Below are 19,234 nucleotides of genomic sequence, written 5' to 3' on the forward strand. Positions count from 1 at the left end.
TTAAGACTACCTCCGATTTCTGCTCCGCTAGCGTGAGTCGCCTGGGATAGCCACTCAATTATCCTGTCGATGGCCGCACTGCTCCTAAGAGTGACCTCATCGAGTTTCTTCGCCACAGTAACAACAGCGATGTATCGGCGAACCCGATGATTGTGTTGCCCTCTGGTAGGCAAAGGCGCAGTACTCCGTCGTACATGACGTTCCACAGTAGCGGCCCGAGAACAGAGCCCTGAGGAACGCCTCCAGTTACCCTGTACTGTCGTTGGCCGTCTTCCGTGTCGTAATTTAGCACTTTGTCCTGGAAGTAGCTGGTCACTAACCTTATTAATTGGCTCGGGATGTGTCTGGCCTGGTATTTTTGTAGTATTTTTGTCCAATTGGCTGAGTTAAACGCGCTCCTGACATCCAACGTACAGACTAGGCAGTACTGTTTGGTGCCACCTGTCCATCTTGTGCCTTGGATAGCGTCTTCTGCTAGTTCAGCCACGGCCCTGATGGCATCCGTGGTGCTCCTGTGTTTCCTGAAGCCGAATTGACGTTCAGACAGACCGCGCACTTCAGCAAGCTTGCATTCTAGGCGATTGCAAATTATCCGCTCAAATATTTTTCCCATCGTGTCCAGCATACACAGGGGGCGGTATGAGGAGGGATCATCCAGTTCCTTACCGGGCTTCGGGATGAGCACACGTCGCAGGAGTTTCCATTTTTCGTGGTACTGTGCATTTCGCTATACATTGATTGTACAACTCCCCAAAGCTTCTGGGGTGTGCAGTAATGACAGCTTTTATTACCCCGTTCGGTATTCCGTCTGGTCCAGGGCATTTGTCGGCCTTTAGCTTCGCAGCAATGCTCAGTACCTCATTGTCGTCGGTGGGTGCACAGTCGTTTATTCCATTTGCTGGTAGTTGCGGTGCAATTCCAGGTGTCTGTCGAGGAAAGAGCGTTACAACTATTTGTTTCAGCTATTCCGGGTTTGTTGGCATTGGTTGCCTGCATAGCCTTCCCATGACTAGCTTGTAAGCTAGCCCAAAGGGCTCCGCGTCCGCAGCGTCGCAAAGCTCTTGCTGCGTTTCATAGCTTCCTTGAGTAATTTCCGCTTAGCTCTGAAGTTCTGCAGATGGTGCTCAAAATTGAGGGACGGTCTTGACCGTTGGCTCTTCCGCCTAGCTGCGAGGCACTCTTTGCGCGCTTTGGCTATGTCCTCGTTCCAGCAGGGTACCGGTCTATGTGAGTTTCCACCCTTGCGAACTTTGGTCAGTATAGCGTCATACGCGTTGGTGCTAGTCTCTGCTATTGCGTCAGTAGAGCTGTTGGCATCGCCTCTTATGCCAAGTCCTTCTACCATAGGGAGGAGTCTTTCCAGATTCATAGTGTCCATCTTGTATCCAGTGTGTTGGAGCCTTCTACTGGCGCCTCTGCTTCCAAGTTGGGAGGTGTCCGTTATCACCGCAAAGTGATCGCTGTGGGTGTGTATATCCGATACATGCCATTGGGCGTCTCGGGCAATGTCTAGACTGGCAAACGTCAGGTCTATGACCGACTCGCGACCCGCTTTGCTGTAAGTGCTTCTTGTGCCGATGTTCAGCAGACAGACATTCAGCGAGGCAAGTATTTCCAGCAGGATGGTTCTCCTTGGTGTCGTTCTGCTGCTGCCCCATTCTGTGGCCCACGCGTTGAAGTCCCCGGCGATTATCACTGGAGATTTTCCGTGCGCATCCTGTGCGATGTCTTCAATAATGGCTGTGTACTCTGCCAAGGGTATGCTTGGTGGTATGTAGCAGCTATAAACGTATATGCGACCACATTTTGCCCCAGCAAACCCTTTGCGAGCGATCCGTTGACTGAGCTGGCGTGGTGCCTGTCCGCAGCTCCAAAGTGCTGCTCCAGCGTCTAGGCTTTCGTGCCACACTCCGATATGTTTGGGTGTATACGGTTCGCTAATGATGGCTACATCAATTCTCTTCTCCCGGGTCGTTTGTGCGAGCAGATCCTGGGCTGCTCTGCAGTGGTTTAGGTTAAGTTGCAGGAACTTAACCATTTTTAAGCGCTTTGTAGGCCTTCTTATACTCTGGGCAGTTCCTGCTCAGAGTTGAGTGCGCGGCTTGGCCAGTGCCCGTGCCCATTCATATGCATTGTGTGTGTGTGTGTGCGTGTGTGTGTGTGCGTGTGTGTGTGTGTGTGTGCGTGTGTGTGTGTGTGTGTGTGTGTGTTTGTGTGTGTGTATGCGCGTGGGTGTGTGTGTGTGTTTTTTTTTTTTTTTTGTATTCAGTTTATTTTGCTTAGTTATTTAGCTTAGTTATTTAGTCTGCGGTGTCGTATTGCAGCAATCTTCCAGTGAAGTAGGTGCATATCGTCTCCTGAAGATAATATGGGACGCGGAACGTTGACAATGCATCCAATATTTTGTCCCACCTGGCTGTGTTAAAGGCGTTTTTAACATCCAGCGTGACAATGAGGCAGTACTTTTTTGTGCCGCTTTTCCATCTCGATCCATGGATGGCGTTTGTTGCTATGCCGACCATTTTCTCCAGAGCGTCTATTGTAGACTTTGCCTTGGTGAAACCAAATTGGTTTTGGGACAGGCCACCATTGTTGTCGACAGCTACCTGAAGCCTGTTGCAGATTAGCTTCTCCAGCACTTTGCCTAACGTGTCCAGGAGGCAAATCAGCCTGTATGACGATGGGTCGTCGGGCGGCTTACCAGGCTTCGGTAATAAAACTAGCGTTTGGAGTTTCCATATTGGACATGGCTAGTTTCAGTGCTCGGTTGGGGATTCCGTCCGGACCCGGTGCCTTACTGGGCTTTAGGCTTCTGGAGATCGTCAGCACCTCTTCGAGTGAGACTTCGTCGATGAGAGACGGCATGGCTGCTACGTGGCTCGATGGTATGGCTTGCGTGTGTAATACGTCGGGCCTGATTGGGAAAAGCGTTTCCACAATCAACTTTAGCTCACTTGGGTCAGAAGGCTGCGCTTCTTTGCCGGCGTAGAGTCTTTTAACGACAGTTTTGTACGCCTTGCCCCAAGGATCATATTCGGCTGAGTCGCATAGCTCCAGGAAACTCTCGTTTGCTATCTCTTATGGACTTTTTTAGTATTTTTCTGGCACTCTGATACCTTAGCTGCTCTTCGGCATAGTTGGGTCTACCTCGGGCTCGCTGGTATATCCTCCTGGCTTGGATGCAGTTCCGCCGTGCTTCGGCAATATTTTCGTTCCACCAGTACGTGGGTACATGGTGGCGCCGAAACGTTTTCCGGGTTTGCATGCTCTCGTCACAGGCACGCGATAGCTGGCATGCCATTTGGGAGGCTCTTCTCTCTGCGTTGCCGGCAGTGGCAAGCGAGTGGACTGCATTCGAAAAGGCCACGGGGTCGAAAGTATCCAGGCGGTAAGCTTCTGACTTAGGCTTCTAGTGCTGGCTGCAGTTCCTTCACCAATCGTGCATATTATTGCGGAGAGGTCGCTTGCGGTGTATAAGTCGCTTAGTTGCCATTTTGTTGCGCTAAAAAGTGACGAACTTGTGAAGGTAAGATCGATTATGGATCCGATACCACCTCGAGTGAAGGTATTTTCCGCGCCGAAGTTTAGCAGGGCTATATCTAGGGCTGCGAAGCTTTCCAACAGGGCACGACCTCTTGCGTTAGTTGCTTGGCTGCCCATTCCACTGCCCAGACGTTGAAGTCACCAGCAATAATGACCTTCCGCCCCCTTGCGGTATCTACTAATGCATCTAATGCAGCCTGGCTGTATTCGCAGAGCTGCATGCTTGGGGCCAGGTAGCAGCTGTATATCCACAGGCTGCCGTATTGTGCGCGTACAAACCCAGTAAAGGACTTTGTTTTTGTCAGCGATGTCGATGGGTCGCCACATACCCGGAGCGCAGCTTTTCCATCCTGATCCTCGGTCCATATTCTCGGGCAGTTGGTTTCTCGGTGGTGGGGTTCGCTGATAATGGGAATATCAATGCGCATCTTTTGCGTACTGCCTCGCGATACGCCGGATATTTAAAGCTTCCTGTAGCGTGGTCCGTTGATTTTTCTCCTTTCCGTATGCAAAGGCTACATTTTGGTGGCTTGGAGCAGCTCTTTGCTTCGTGACCTGTGTCCCCGCATCTGAAGCATGCGCCTTTCATATCGTCTCCGCTGGTGCAGTTCGCCGCAATGTGCCCAAAACCCTGGCATTTAAAGCATCGCTTTGGTTGGTCTATTGCACGAATACGGCAGACAACCCATCCGATTCTCACTTTGACCTTCTCGACAAGCGTCCTGGCTTTTGGCGCTGGGAGAGTAACTGTGGCCCTTTGCTGGCCGCCAAATGCTGGTCGCAGCGATTTGATCGCTTCAATCGACAAGGAATCGTCTTGTAAGGCACTTTTAATCGCTTCGAGCACTTCCTCCTTAGTCGCCAGCTCATCCAGGTCCTTGATCTCCACCTGGGACGTTTCGGTTAGCGTTCTCACTACCGCCCGGTCACCCAATGCCTTTCCCACAGCTTCTTGAAGCTCATCTGCGGAGTGCTCCGGCTTCCTATTGAGGCGCAGCAGAAGATCGCCCTTCGCGGTCTTGCGAATGCCATGCACATCGCCACTTAGGTGCTTGAGGGCCGGGTCGCTCTTCACGAGCCTGAGCATATCGGCATATGTGCAGTCACCCACTCCGTGGACTGTAATGGCGTCGGCTCTGGGACGCTTCTGCGTCCGCTTACGTCCGTTCACTGCTGTCCAGCTCTCTGGGTTGCCATTATGGCCAGCTAAGTTGGAATTTGCAGGGGCGGTCTTTTGATGCGTGAGCACCGCCTGCTTCGCTGGGTTTTGACCCTGGCGTTTAGCCTTCTTGGAGGGAGTTCTGCGCTGCTCTGCCACGCCATCCCTCGGCCGTTTGGGCGTGCTTGCCTCTTTTTGGCCCCCGAGCTTCGTTGGGCGCATCTTTAGCTCGTTCAGCTCCGCACGTCTGGCTAATGACGGCGTCGTTTGCGCCTCGTCGCACTTCGTTTCCGGCGCACAGAGCTTGAGCGCCACCTTCTGCAGGTTTTCTACTCTCGCGAGTTCCTCTCGCATCAGCCCGTTAATGTGGCGTTGTCCGTTGAACAGCGCCGTTAAGCCGTTTAGGACTAAGCCCATCTTCTCAATCGTGCCTCTTAGCGTTCTTGGCAGCTCTTCACTCGCTTTTGCCGGCGACGACGCAGCCACTCTTTGCTGCACTGGCGTGACCGCCTGGTGTGACGGTGACCGCTGTAGTGCAGAAGGGTGCGCAAAGGCATGCAGCTCATCCTCCATTTTTCACTCTGGGCACCTGCTCTAACTATCAGGGCTCTACAGGAAAGTCCCTCGGTGGCCAACGGTTTCCCTCTGGCTATTAACCGCTGGGAGTTATACCGCTCCGACTCGGTCACCAGAGCCCCGTTTTTATGGGCACCGCCGCGGCGGGGGGTTGGAAATTGGTCTGTTCCGCGACCTTTTGCTCCTTTTTTGCACTGGAGCCTGTAGTAAGCACCGATATCGGCTTCTTTGCCTGTTCTTTCTCCAAAGCTTAAATGTTTAGCAAGAACAGCGTAAGCCCGAAAGTATGCTGTACTTTCTGCCAGTTACAGCTTATCACCTGGTTGGTATCTCCGCTACGCAGTTTGGCAGCTGGCTCTATAGTGCAGATCAGCTGGTTGTGAACTGCGCTAGCCAACACTACTAACAGCTGTGAGTGGTAAAACGCACAAAAAGCGCACAAACACGCCAAGTAGACGCCTCCACTCCCCTCGCCTGGATCGTGGAACTGTAGACGCCACCCCAGGAATGGTCTGCACGGCCTTCGCAGTGAGTACCACCACGCACCTTTTGGTGCCTTAGGCCTGTCTCGGTTCCCTGCACACGTGCGCTAACTTCACTTTAATTTTACAGGTTTATTTGTTTATTTTCACAGATAAGTTGCAAATCGCGTCCGCACTCTATGAAAACAATTTCGCGTGTCCCGTGTGTGTGTGTGTGTGTGTGTTTTTATTTTTTTTTTATTTTTGCTTACGGCACGGAGGTGAAAATCTTCGTAAGATATGGCTGATAGCCCGGGCCAACCGTATGCACGACTTGCTGACTCCGCCAGCACCTACGTACTAAACCGAACCCCCAACTCACACACTACATTCCCCGCGGGATCACCGCAAAGTATTACTTCGCGGGGATGGGTGGCCTATTTTAGGCAGTATCCATTAGTCGTCGCTCCGTTTCGCATCGTCTCAGATCCCTCTGAATGCCTATTATGAGCTGGCTTATATATCTCCACTTGTCCTCTCCTTCCAGCATGAACGCTACCAGTCCGTCCGGTGGAGGTACAGAGCCCACTATCTCTCTGTACCTCGAGCATTGGTACAGCACATGTTCCGGGTCTTCGTCCAGATTTGGGCAGTTCGGGCACTCTGGAGAGTCCTCATGCCTGAACCTATTGAGATACTTCCTATACCCGCCGTGTCCAGTGAAAAACTGTGTTAGGTGGAAGTTCATTTCGCCATTCCGTCTCCTAATCCATTGCTCCAGATTGGGGATCAGTTTATGTGTCCATCTCCCCTTGTTCGCCGTGTTCCATCTCTCCTGCCAAGTTGCCATTGATGTTGCTCTCTCCGACCGAATGACGTCCATTGGGACAGCGTCTCCCGTGGCTATTCGGGCCATGTAAATTTTCTCCATTTCCTTGGCCAGTATATCTACTGGCAGCATTCCTGTCAATACTGTGGTTGCCTCGTCCGATACCGTCCGAAATTCAGAAATGGTGCGCAGAGCACTGAGCCTATAGGGGATTGACATCTTCCTTCGGAGGCCTTCCTGGCTTGCAACCGCTGAAGCCCATATCGGTGCAGCATAGAGCAGCACGGAGGCTACAACTCTCGCGAGGAGCAGGCGTCTACCTGCTTTGGGTCCTCCTATGTTGAGTAGCATTCTCGAAAGGGCCGCCTGCATTTTGGCTGCTTTCTGGCTAACGTAATCTACGTGCGGTCGAAAGCTAAGCCTGTTGCCGTGACCCCCAGAAACTTAATGGAAGCCTTTGACTCAATACTAATGCTGTCTACGTGCAATCTAGCAAACTCGACTATTTTGCGGCTTGTGATGAGGACCGCCTCTGTTTTATGGCCTGCCAGCTCCAGGCTAGCGCCACGCATCCAGCTGGCCACGATCCTTATGGCTGTATTCGCAGCCGCTTCCACGTCTTCTATTTCTTTGCCCACCACTACTAGAGCTAAGTCATCCGCGAATCCAATGATTCTGCATCCCTGGGGCAATTGCAATCTGAGCACCTCGTCGTACATTATGTTCCACAGGAGTGGTCCCAGGACCGACCCCTGTGGGACCCCTGCTGGGACCGTGTAACTCCTAGCACCGTCATCCGTATCATAACTTAATACCCGATCGGACAGGTAGTTGGATATTATACGGAAAAGGGAGGACGGTATCCCTATTCGGTCTGAGGCTTCCAGTTTACGCGACCAGCTTGCTGAGTTAAAGGCATTGCGGATGTCCAACGTAATCACCGCGCAATACTCCTGTCTCCCCACCTCCATATGGTTCCCTCTATTGCTTTAGCGGCAATATCTACCACCGCCTTAATTGCATCGACCGTATACATTGCCTTGCAAAATCCACATTGCTGTTTGGACAGGGCCTCTTTCTCTTCGACGACACTAAGTAGTCGGTCATACACAATCCTTTCCAGTACCTTTCCCGCCGTGTCCAGTAGGCAGATTGGCCTGTATCCCAAGGGTTCCTCTATTGGCTTGTCCCCTTTTGCTAGAATGATTAGTTTCTGTCGCTTGCATCTCTTAGGGAATACACCGTCCTGTAGACATCTAGTATATGTCTCGGCGAAGGCATCTGGTCTTGTTAGCATTGCTAACTTTGGCGCCTTGTTTGGCAACCCATCTGGTCCTGAAGCCTTTTTGTCGCCTAGTTTTTTGCTTGCCGTTAACACGTCGTCTGCCGACACCTGCTGCACTAGCTCCGTGCTCAGTGACCGGTTGACTACTTCCAGTCGTGGGTGTTGGGGGAACAGTGTCTTCACTATAGTGGCAAGTGCGGTTGGGCAGGTCACCTGGGTTGTTCCCTGGCTGCGGATCTTCTTCGTGACGACCTTGTATGCCGTGCCCCACGGGTTAACATCGGCCTCATCGCATATTTTTTGGAAGCAGCTGGATTTGCTTCGTTTAATGCTTCTCTTGAGGTCTCGCTTGGCTGCCCGCAGGAGTTCCAGCCTAGATGCCAAGTCTGGGTACTCGGGCACGCTGAGAGCGCCTTCTAGCACGCAGGCAGGCCTTCCTTAGGTCGCTGATTTGCTCATTCCACCAGTAGCAAGGTGCTCCTCTTCTGTTTGGCATTCTCCTGGGCATGGATAAGTCGCAAGCGTTCGAAATGTTTCCCATGAGCTGCCGCGCCATGTCGTCTGCTAACTCCGTGGCCCAAGTCCATTAAGCATGACGTAGGGAGTCCGTGTAGGTTTCCTCGTCTAGGCTGTTGTCCTTCCATTTGGGGCCTGTTGTTTTGGGCTGCTGTTTTCTTCGTCCTCTCCCGTGGATCTCGAAATGCACTGCTCGGTGGTCGCTGAATGTGAATTCATTACTGACTTTCCATGTAGTTAGCCTATGAAATGAGCTGCTGAGCAGGGTAAGGTCTATAATAGAGACTTTACCGGCCTTGCAGTACGTGAGCTCCTGCCCGTCGTTTGCAAGGCCCAAGTCTAGCGCCGCGAACTCTTCTAGCAGTGTGGTCCTTGCTTCCCCATTCCACGGCCCAGGCGTTAAAGTCACCGGCTATGACGAGAGGAGCTCTATTGCGAGCGTCTTCTGAAATTTCTTCCAGCATGGTCTGAAATTGCCGCAGTTCCCAGCTTGGGGGTGCGTAGCAACTGTAAACGGTGATTCCATTAATTTTTGCTCTCACGAATCCGTCGTTTGCTGCTCTGACCTCCTGGACCGGGGATTTGAGAGACCAAATGGCCGCTTTTCCACATTTACTTGCCACCCAGCCACTTCCAGCGATAGGCTTGTATGGCTCGCAGATTATTGCGACGTCCGTATTTATCTCCCGTATTGATTGTGTCAGCAGGGCCTGAGCAGCCTCGCAGTGGTTGAGGTTCACCTGTGTCCACTTCATTTTCTGTTGGCCAGGGCGCTCCTAAGCACGGGGCATCTGCCGCTGCCGGCAATGTGTTTGCAGTCGGCATTCCTTTCCTTACAGAACATGCACTGTGCTAGATGTCCGCATCTGAAACATCTGGTGATGTTAATCCATTCGCGGATTCTCGAGTTAACCCAGCCTACTTTCAGGAACCCTACTGAGAGGGCCTCCCGCTGGCAGTCTAATCGTCGCCGTCTGTGTTTGGCCGTACGCCTTTCGGAGGCTGATATTCTCAGGGGCTGTGTCCAGTATTTGGATTCGACCCCTCAGCGTCTCACAGATATCCTCACTGGTCGTGATCTCGTCCAGGTCCTTGCATTCAACGGTCACTCGGTGGGACAGCGTCCGGCCCTCAGCCTTTTCGCCTAAAGTTTCGCCTACCAGGTTTCCAAATGCTATGGTCTCCTTTTGTGTCCTCCTTATTCTTGTCACCGCTTTTCCGAGCTCGCCCAGTTGCTCGTCCGCTTTACCTTCCGTCAGTAGCTCTGAGTAGCTCGTTTCGCCTTTTGCCGAGATGACTATAGCATCCGGTCGCACCGTTTCGTTGAGCAATCCCGTGCTCTTTTTTCGGGTGACCTCCTTCCTTTTCTTGTAGGTGACCTCCTTCTACTTGTCACCATCCGCTTAGGGGCTCGGTGTCTCCTGCGCTGTTGATACGGTAGCCTGGCTTCTGACTGCGCTCTTCGGACTCGCTTTGTTTGTGGCGTCCGTGCTGTGGCTTGCTTCCGCTTGGCGTCTATCGTTGTCCTGAACAGGGGCGAGATTTAAGACAACTGATGCGTCCTGATTATCTCCTTGGCTCCTTCGTCGTGCAGCTGGATGGCCGCCAGCTCTTAGAGCACTCTGATGCTCTCTGTCGAGTCTCGCATGGGCGAGACCTGCCCTAGTTCTCGTAGTGCTGAACTGCTCTGATTTGCCGTCGTTAGATCCCGTTCTGAGTTCGTCTCTGTCGGGGCGGCTGTTTGAACACCTAGTGGTGATCTCCCAATTTCGGTGCTCTTTGCAAAAGCATCACAGCTCTCCTTGGTTTGTGAGGTTTTATTGCTGCTCATTTTATTAGGTCCCAACTCCTAAGCCGTGGTCGTTGGTCGTTGTACAGTCGCGTTTAGATCTCATGGTTGTCTTTGCAAGCAGTGAGGCCATGCGAGGGTTGACACCCGCATTCATGGGGTCGAGTGTTCAGAGCCAGATCCGCATTAATCAGGAATATCACAACTGAAACTATACTGCCAACTAAACGGCGACGATTCGAGAAGTGTGCTAGGAGATTTGCCATGTTTTAACGGGACGGGGGCTGTAACAGGCCAGATTTGACTCTGCTTACTGAGATGAGAGAATACTGTCAGCCGTCAGCCCAGGAGTAGTCTTGTCGTGTAGGGTTGTCCAGAGCTTGCAACCTAAGACGTTACTGGTTTCAGTCTTAGTCGCCTTCTCGTTATAAATTGGCGCGTTACGGGTGTGCAGCGCCTACCCAGGGGATACCTGGCCACTGCCGGAGGTCACGAGTTGCTTTAATTGCCCAGGAACGCCTGCTAGAAGGACCTTTCCGCCTACTAGAGGGACCCCTCCAAGCAATTACATCCCCGTGTCATTTCAGTCGCCTCGTATGACAAGCTGTGGTAGTATTCTGTGGGCCACTTGCCACACGGCTATTTTCGGCGCATTTTCGCTTGTGGGACACGTTCACACACACACACACACACATACCCATTTAAACATGAGAGAGCACCGAGAGTAACTGCGCGCGAAATAAAAATAAACAGCGTTGCCGTTCTATCGCACAAATCATTTGGAAGACAGTCAGTCAAGCAGTTTCCTGTATTGTAAGCGAATAAAAAGACATTATATATATACCTTAGTTCCTTGCTAGCGATTTTGGAACAGATGCTACCGTTATTTTTGTGCCTACTTTCCTTCTGTGGTACCAAAGACAATAAGCACTAAGTTGAGTAACGCCCATACATTTGCATGTGACGCAAATTTCTAGTCAGGCTCTTACGATTTCGCACGATTCGGCAACCGACTGGCTGTTCGAATACCAAGTCGCGGCTTGCTGATGCTGACATGAGCAACGAAGTAAGTCGCCAGCCTACCTTCGGCAAAGCTGGTCAACGGTGCTTTGCGTCGCGTGAGTTTGAACTAACGATAGACGCAAAGCACTTTTGCTTTATTTAAGAAAAGCATTCGTATTAAAATGATATATTACCCTAGATACTAACGATAAATTTTACAGGAAAATCATGTACAATAACTATGTTAAGAAAATAGCACATATAGATTGATTTACTTTTGTTTTTGGACAGTGTATGCTCGAGAGAAGTTCTTGTCTCAGCCAATGGCGTGCGCGCACCCTTGTTTGTATGTGTGAATTATGCATGCATATGTATATGTGTTGTTATTCACTGATCCGGCTTTGGTTGGTAAAGAAATACATTTTCCAAGTTTTCTAGCGGCGATTATGACCTATCGCAAATTTGTGTTCACATATGAATGCAAGTTGTGTACTGAGATTGGCTCCGTAGAAAATAAGTATTTTTAGGTCGATGCAAACATTTTTAATATAATTTCTTTAAATTGAGCCAGTGCAAAAATATGCTGTGAATATCAAAGCTGGTGAAGCTTTGGTACGTTCTTTTTGTGGTGACGATAGCTACCCTGTGTCAATTTGGACACGTGATTTCGAAGATATATTGGAACAATACAACGTAAGCTCGATGAAGCGATTTATTTACGCTAAACATTTGCTGGCCGGATCTGCCCAATTACATATGCACAATACTGGAATATTAACTTCGAAGGACATGAGAGTGGTTAGTTTAGTTAATCCATACCTTTAGGCATAGAGTGACAGCCCGGGACATTAAAAAACAGATGGAGTCAATAAAATAAAAACAGGTAAGAGGTTCTAATAGGGAGATCCCGACTAGGAAATACCTGGACCCTCTTATTCCAACACCAAAATATTTAATAAAAAGTTCCCTTGGCAGGGCTCGAATTCGCAACTCTCAATACTTGATGTTGACTCTACTCAACAGCCACACCAGCAAAAAAAAAAAACATTCCCCGGTAGGGCTCGAACTCGCGACAGACCGCACCACTTGCTATGCCTCTACTCAGTAGCCACACCAATAATTAAGTACTTATGATAAACTAAAATAACATTACAGAAAAAAGTTGCAATTACCATGCTGTTAGAATGCGATAGAATGCGAATCAGGCGCGCATGAATGTGTATGTATACATATATACAGATGCTGCCCCATCCAATTGCGCAATTACATATAACTTTGGGTTTTTCTTAACCGATCTTTATGAAATTTTCTACAGTATATCTTATTATACCATAGAATATTTGTGTATTCTGAATTACTCAAAAAAAAAGGAGGAGGACCCACAGCTAAAATTAAATTTAAGTCACTAGCTCTTATAGGTTCTGAGATACTTGCGTTCATACATACGAACAGACAAACAGACGGATATGGCTAGATCGACTCGATTATTGTTGCGCTGATCAAGAATATATATACTTTATGGGGAGGAAGATGCTTCCTTCTGCCTGTAACATACATTTGGATTTGGCACAAATACAATATACCCTTATACACATTTTTAATGGGTTCAGGGTATAAAAAGGAGGGCTGGAAGATAAAACAGGCGCTGCTGCATCTATGGGGTATTGTACTTCTCTGGATGAATTCCGTGAAAAGCTTCTCATTTATGATCAGTTTCGAGAAGTGCCAGCAGTTGCTATTGCTCGAGCTGAAGGTAGCGAAAGTAACAAGCCGAGGACATCTTTGGTTCAATAGGAAATAAGGAAATAATTTAACTGCTGTCAGTTGGGGCATCGGATATCTGATTGTAAGCAGCCCAAACGACCGAGTGAGCCTGCTTCAAATGTTGGAACACCGAGCATCAGTATCGTCAGTGTCCGCGGCAGGGGGTTAATGGCTGCACAGTGATGCGCCATCAGAGCAATCCAAATCTAGAGAAAAATTAGTGGAGTGTACGATAATCGCTGTGCCGCGCCGATTGATTTATGAGTAGCGCCTGGTGAGCAGAGTCAATATTCATGCTTTTATTGACACCGGTAGTCCAGTAAGTTTCATTGATAAATCATTAGTTTCAAAATCTTTAGCATTAGGACCATGCTTTGAAAAATATTATGGACTAGGAGGGTAAATTATCCCTATTAAAGGCGAGATTGAAGGCCGTATTAACTTTGCCATGACGACATTTTTGATTTTATTTCATGTAGTAAGATCCAAAGTATTACCAAGCGAAGTCTCATTAGGCTGTGATTCTTTAACAAAAGTGAATATTTAATTAGTTTATCATAATAAAATGAAAAGCACGAATAAATGCAAGCAATCTTTGTTTACCAATACTATTGATAATAAGAAAATAAGTAATCTACCGACTAACACAATAAGTTCAGACACCACTCCATTGCCGCCGATGCCTAACAATTACGGCAAACAGTAGATCAAAGCGAAAACCTTGATACATTTTGCGCTAATGGTGCTATTGAAGCAAATGAAGAGTATAATGTCGGGTCAGGGTTTGGTAAGCAGGCAACTGGCAAATGTTCTGTACTGATAAAATCAAAAGACTTAAGTAGCAGAAGTGACAATACCATAGGACAGATACAGCAGATGAGTGTTAGATTAACTGATAAAACATCCTTTTATTGTATATCCAGACGTATATCTTATTATGAAAGAGAGTGGTAGAAATCGTTGAGAACTTATTAAAAAGAAATATCATACAAAGTAGTGCGACTCCATATGCATCTCCTATTATTTTAGTGAATAAGAAATCGGAAGAAATTCGTATGTGTGTTAATTATAAAGGCCTAAATAAACTTACTGTTCGTGATAATTTCCCACTACCTTTTATTGAGGATTACTTAGAGTATATAGAAAATAAACGTGTTTCGGTTTTTGATCTCAAATAAAGATTTCACCAAATAGCGGTAGATGAAAAATCCGTGCAGGATACGTCCATTGTAACCCCATAGCTCTGTAAGAATACCTACAGATGTCATTTAGCCTTAGAAACGGACCACCTTCTTTCAAAAATGTATTTTTGATTTGTTTAAGGATCTGATTATAAATAAGAAAATTGTTGCATGCATGGATGATACAATATACAATATAGGCTACAAAAACTGTAGAGGAGCATACAGATATTTTGGGTTAACTGACGGATCGAATAAGTGTATATAATCTAGAAATAAACCTAAAGAACTGTATATTTTTAGAAAGGGAATGTGAATTCTTGGGATACAGTGTTAATAAAAACCGCATAGCACCAAAAAATTTCCATTTGGAGGCTTAAGAAAGTATCCTACTCCGCATAATCTAAAGAGTTTGCACTCATGCTTTGGTTTTTTTTTCGTACCTCCGCCGTTTTGTATTTTAATTTGCCAGCATAGCTAAACCCCTGACAGAACTATTGAAGAAGAGTGGTTTAACGCTCTTAAATCAGCATTGGCAAATCCTTCTGCACTGGCAATATTCAGTCCCAATAGAGACACAGAATTGCACACTGACGCAAGTGCAACGTCAAGATGATGGAAAACTGCATCCGGTAGCTTTTCACCATAGTAAAGAACGTAATGAAGAGCATAGAATTAGCCGTAGAGAGCAGCAGAGGTTATCTCTATACCATAGAAATGATAACATAGGCAAATGTAGTGATGATCATAGTGATAATGCTGATATTCTTGGGTTCGATTTAGTAGATGGTTTTATCTACAAAATAAATGAAAAAGATAGCCTGCGGTTGTATGCTCCCTCCAGTATGGAAGATCAATTTATTCGAGTAGCATATGAGAAATTTGGACAGTGTGTTAATAATCTGAAAAATTCATACGCGGAAAACGCTTAGTATGCTACTATTCGGAGTCGACCAAAAATGACTCATTGCCGAATATTTGTAGATTACGATCAATAGCATGGAGCAGCGAGATTTGGGATCTATGAAAAAGATGGCAGGTTAAAATATTGCAAAATCACAATTAAGAAATAAGAACATGTAAAGGAAAAAACAGAGCTCTTTTATGTGCGTCAAGTTTGCGGTACCTGTTATCGGAAAAGGGGTTTAAGCATAAAACCAAATTAATTCAAATGCAGAATTGCAAAAATTTTAATTATTTACTGTCATTTGTTTTTATACCCTGAACCCATTAAAAATGGTTATATGGGTATATGGGTAGTTGTGCGAAATCCAAATGTATGTAACAGGCATAAGGAAGCATCTCCGACCCATAAAGTATATATATTCTTGATCAGCATCAATAGCCGAATCGATCTAGCCATGTCCGTCAGTCTGTCCGTCCGTCCGTATGTATGAACGCAAGGATCTCTCAAGGATATAAGAGCTAGAGACTTGAAATTTTAGATGTAGGGGCTCCTAGTTCCCGCGCAGATCGAGTTTATTTCCGATACTTACTTAACTTACTTAAAAATCGATATCGATTTATTTTGGTAAATAATAAGAGCTAGAGTCACCAAACTTGACATATAACTTCTAAAATAGAATATATATGCATTTGATGTTGCATGAAGAGGGTTCAGGGTATCCGCTTGTCGTGAGCTCCCGACTAGAACCTCCTACTTGTTATGAAGTCTATTAGTAAATACTATAAGCAACTATAATAAATTAAACAAAAATGTAATATTTAAAAGTATAAGCTTTTACTAAGAAAGATAGAAAAATAATATTATTTTCTAATGGGAAAACATACTGTATATATGTATGCGTCTAGACGAAGCACTTCGTTACATGCACTTAGTTTTCTATATTCTCGAGATTTCCAGGCGATCAAGACAGACGACGAAAAAAAAAGTATATAAATGAATATTTAAATAAAATGTCCTTGCGGATTTTCGTTATAGGACTCTATTTTGTTTATCTGATTATTTAAGAAACACAAAATTAATTAATTAATTATGGTTTAAAAAACACTAGGCCGATACGCCGTAGTGAGTGAGTTAATTTATACGTGGAGTCGCTGGGCCGATGTGCCTTATTGAAAGCCGAATTAAAAACTTAATTTACAGAAGATTGATCAAAATTACCTAAGCTATTGTGTGCTTTTCACAACGGCCGCTAGAATGCTTAGCCTGCGCCTCGTTCGCTGGCGCCGTGCAAAAACATCCGGCCCAGAGCTATGTCAGCATCTGTGGGTGGTGTTATATTGCATTTTGCTGACCCCTGTTAATTCGTAAGAACATCTGGTCCAGTGTTATATCAGCATCTGGAGCTGGTGTCATTTGCCTCTGTTAACTGCTTTTTTTTTAAGTCACCTTCTTAATCTCCTTGGCCGATGTCATGTTTTTGGTGAATTGTAGGTTACTCCGATGCAAATTATGGTGCAACACACAGCACCCAACAAGAAAACTATTACCACTCTGTCGACGCTTTCAATTTCGTCCTTGACTTCCTTGATGATCTCCAGGTTACGTTCATTCAAGCGATAAAGGTAAGGGATACACAGCACGTCTTGGTGGCCGGTGACGTTCAGAAGGGAAGATGCCGCGATACCGGGGAACTAACTCTGGACGTTGTTGCGATTCAAGTACTTAGTTTCGTTGATCAGAGCCCAAGTATTGAACGTGATTAGATTCGTTCCGTGAACCCAAGCCTCAGTACCGCTGTCAGTGCAAACTTTAGCAGGCCGGCTATTGATGATCAGAATTCTGTCTACTCTAGCGGGCCGTGGCCCCACGCCAACTACTCTAGCGGGCCGTGGCTTCGTATCACTACTCTATCGGGCCGGTAATGCCCACCCCGGGGCCACAATCCCATACCACATGCTCCTGATCGAGGTTGGGTCAAACACCGGTTAATTCCGATGTTAAGGTAAGCCAGGTTACCAGAAAACAAAGAATTGTTGGGTTTCTTCTCGATAATTATAACATATGCACTTTATTACATCCTCGCTTATTGCTACTTTATAGTACCTCACGAGCTAAACCGCACTGTTTTCTGGATTAAAAAGAAGGTCGCGCGTCAGACGCGGGCCAATAATGTATTTTCTTTTGCGCCCATGATCAGTTCATTCGCAGACATTTGTATGTGTGTGTCTATGTGTAGAGGTCGAAAATAAGAAATACCAAAATTTTGTTACATTTGCATCGGAGACAGGCAGGCAGGCAAGCAACAGGCACACAAGCGCATAAATGCTTCTATTCACAACAAAATATGCAAGTATGCGTGAATAGCGAGTCCAAAATATTTTAAATGCACACGTTGCAACGTTTGGGTACCCTTACCAACGATAGCGAACTAAAATGCAAGAATTTCGCATCGACGTGGCAAACCCTTTCTCTATTTCAAATTAGCCGTGCCTTTAAAGGGTAGAAAGGCCTTAGCATTTGAGAAAAATTGAATTTTTGCGCAGTTTCGATTGTCGGACAAATACACACCCACACACATTTAAACGATCCCTAAACATATTGAGAGCATTGAGAGCTGAGAGTAAGTGCGAGCGAGATAAAAGTTAACAGCGTTGCCGTTCTTTCGCACAAATCATATGGAAGAGAGTGCGCCAAGCACTTTCCTGTAGATTAAGCGGTTCAACAATACATTATATGTATATCTTACTCCCTTACTCGCGATTTTGGACCAGATACTTTTTGTGACAACGTTGTTTGTATGTGATGATCAGTCTATATTTTGTTTGGTTAGTGCTCTTATATAACTAATACCACCAGCGGCTCCTCGCCGTATTTTGGCCACGGGAACGATGGCACCCCCCCCCCCCCCCCCCCCCCCTCCTCCCCTCAATTCGAGCAGGTGACGGTCACTAGTATTAGTCTTATCTAAACTTTATTATAATGGTTTCGTTGGGCGACCGGTGTCGCTCTAATCTTCAACTACTCGTGGGCATTTTTCGTGCCCGGGATCTTCGTCTTCTTCGTCGCCCGTCGCCTTTTGGTAGAATGGTTTCAACTGTGAAATGTTGGCCACCCTCTTCTTATGCTCGCCTGATTTCACCAGCCGTACAATATTGGGGGATATGAATTTGACGACCCTGTAGGGGCCGTCAAATTTGGGTGCCAACTTTGCGGTGAAACCTTCGGCTGCGTTGGACAACTGGTGCTGCCTCAACAGGACCATCGAATCCAGCGAAGCCGCCAATCTCGTCTTCGCAAGTTGTAATACCGGCCCTGGTCCTTTGATGCGCGCTGCGGGTTGCTGTGGACGATATCAAAAATTTCTTTTAGCCTATCCGCCCTTTTCCTAGGGTCGATCGCACTAGTTGAGGACCCCGGAGTCATCTGATCGTACAGAGCTGCGGGTAACCGAGGTTCCCTGCCCTACATCAGGGAAGCGGGACTAAAGCCCGTTGAATCTGCCACGCTCGTGTTGACTGCAAGCGAGATCTCGGGCAAGAGTTCCATGAACTCTGGTGGCCCTCAATAAATTGCGCTATCATGGTCCTTACAGTCCTCTTGGTCCTGTCAGTGGGATTCTCTTGCGGACAGTACGGGGCGGTATACTGGATCTCTACACCCAGGGACCCCAAAAACGACTTGAAGCTCCGGCTCGTAAACTGTACCCCGTTGTCGCACACAAACTTTCTAGGTACCCCGAACCTACTTAGAATCCTCTCTCGAAACGCAGTCTGCAGGTGTGCTGCTGTGGCTCTCCTGAGAGGGACCAATTCCACCCACTTCGAGAAAGCGTCATGGAATACCAGTAGCATCGTGTTTCCATGCCTCGACCGTGGAAGGGGTCCGACGAAGTCCGCGCAAAGTACCGCCATCGGCTCTGTCACTTGCCTCGTCAGCATGCGAGCAGCCGGTTTGAGTTGCTCACTCTTGAACACTCTCTCTCTCTCTCTTTTGAACACTCTCACTCTTGACAGTCTTCGTAACATCTCAAGTATCTGGTGGCATCGCGGAACATACCCGGCCAGTAGTGCCGCTGGGCTAACCTCGACACCGTTTTCCTGACACCTTGATGTCCGGCCGTGGGAGCATCATGACATTCCCCCAGTTCCCTCTGGCGTTGACCACTGCCTATGCATAGTTTCTAGGGGATGTAGTCCTCATCGTATATCTGGTGACCCAAATG

At 47.4% G+C, this 19,234-nt stretch overlaps 2 protein-coding genes across 17 annotated transcripts in view; both read right to left on the reverse strand.

Moving 5' to 3' along the window:
* The window catches only part of dpr8 (defective proboscis extension response 8), a 402,477-nt gene that overhangs the window by 344,367 nt on the left and 38,876 nt on the right, over positions 1-19,234 (reverse strand). The window lies entirely within an intron of this gene.
* Positions 8,440-9,124, reverse strand: LOC138911178 (uncharacterized). The gene is made up of 2 exons (XM_070208821.1): positions 8,661-9,124; positions 8,440-8,572 (listed from the first exon to the last, which is right to left on the reverse strand). Exons 1-2 carry the CDS (start codon positions 9,122-9,124, stop codon positions 8,440-8,442), a joined length of 597 nt encoding a protein of 198 aa, XP_070064922.1.

This window comes from Drosophila virilis, chromosome X, assembly GCF_030788295.1.
Source record: "Drosophila virilis strain 15010-1051.87 chromosome X, Dvir_AGI_RSII-ME, whole genome shotgun sequence".
Taxonomy (NCBI): domain Eukaryota; kingdom Metazoa; phylum Arthropoda; class Insecta; order Diptera; family Drosophilidae; genus Drosophila; species Drosophila virilis.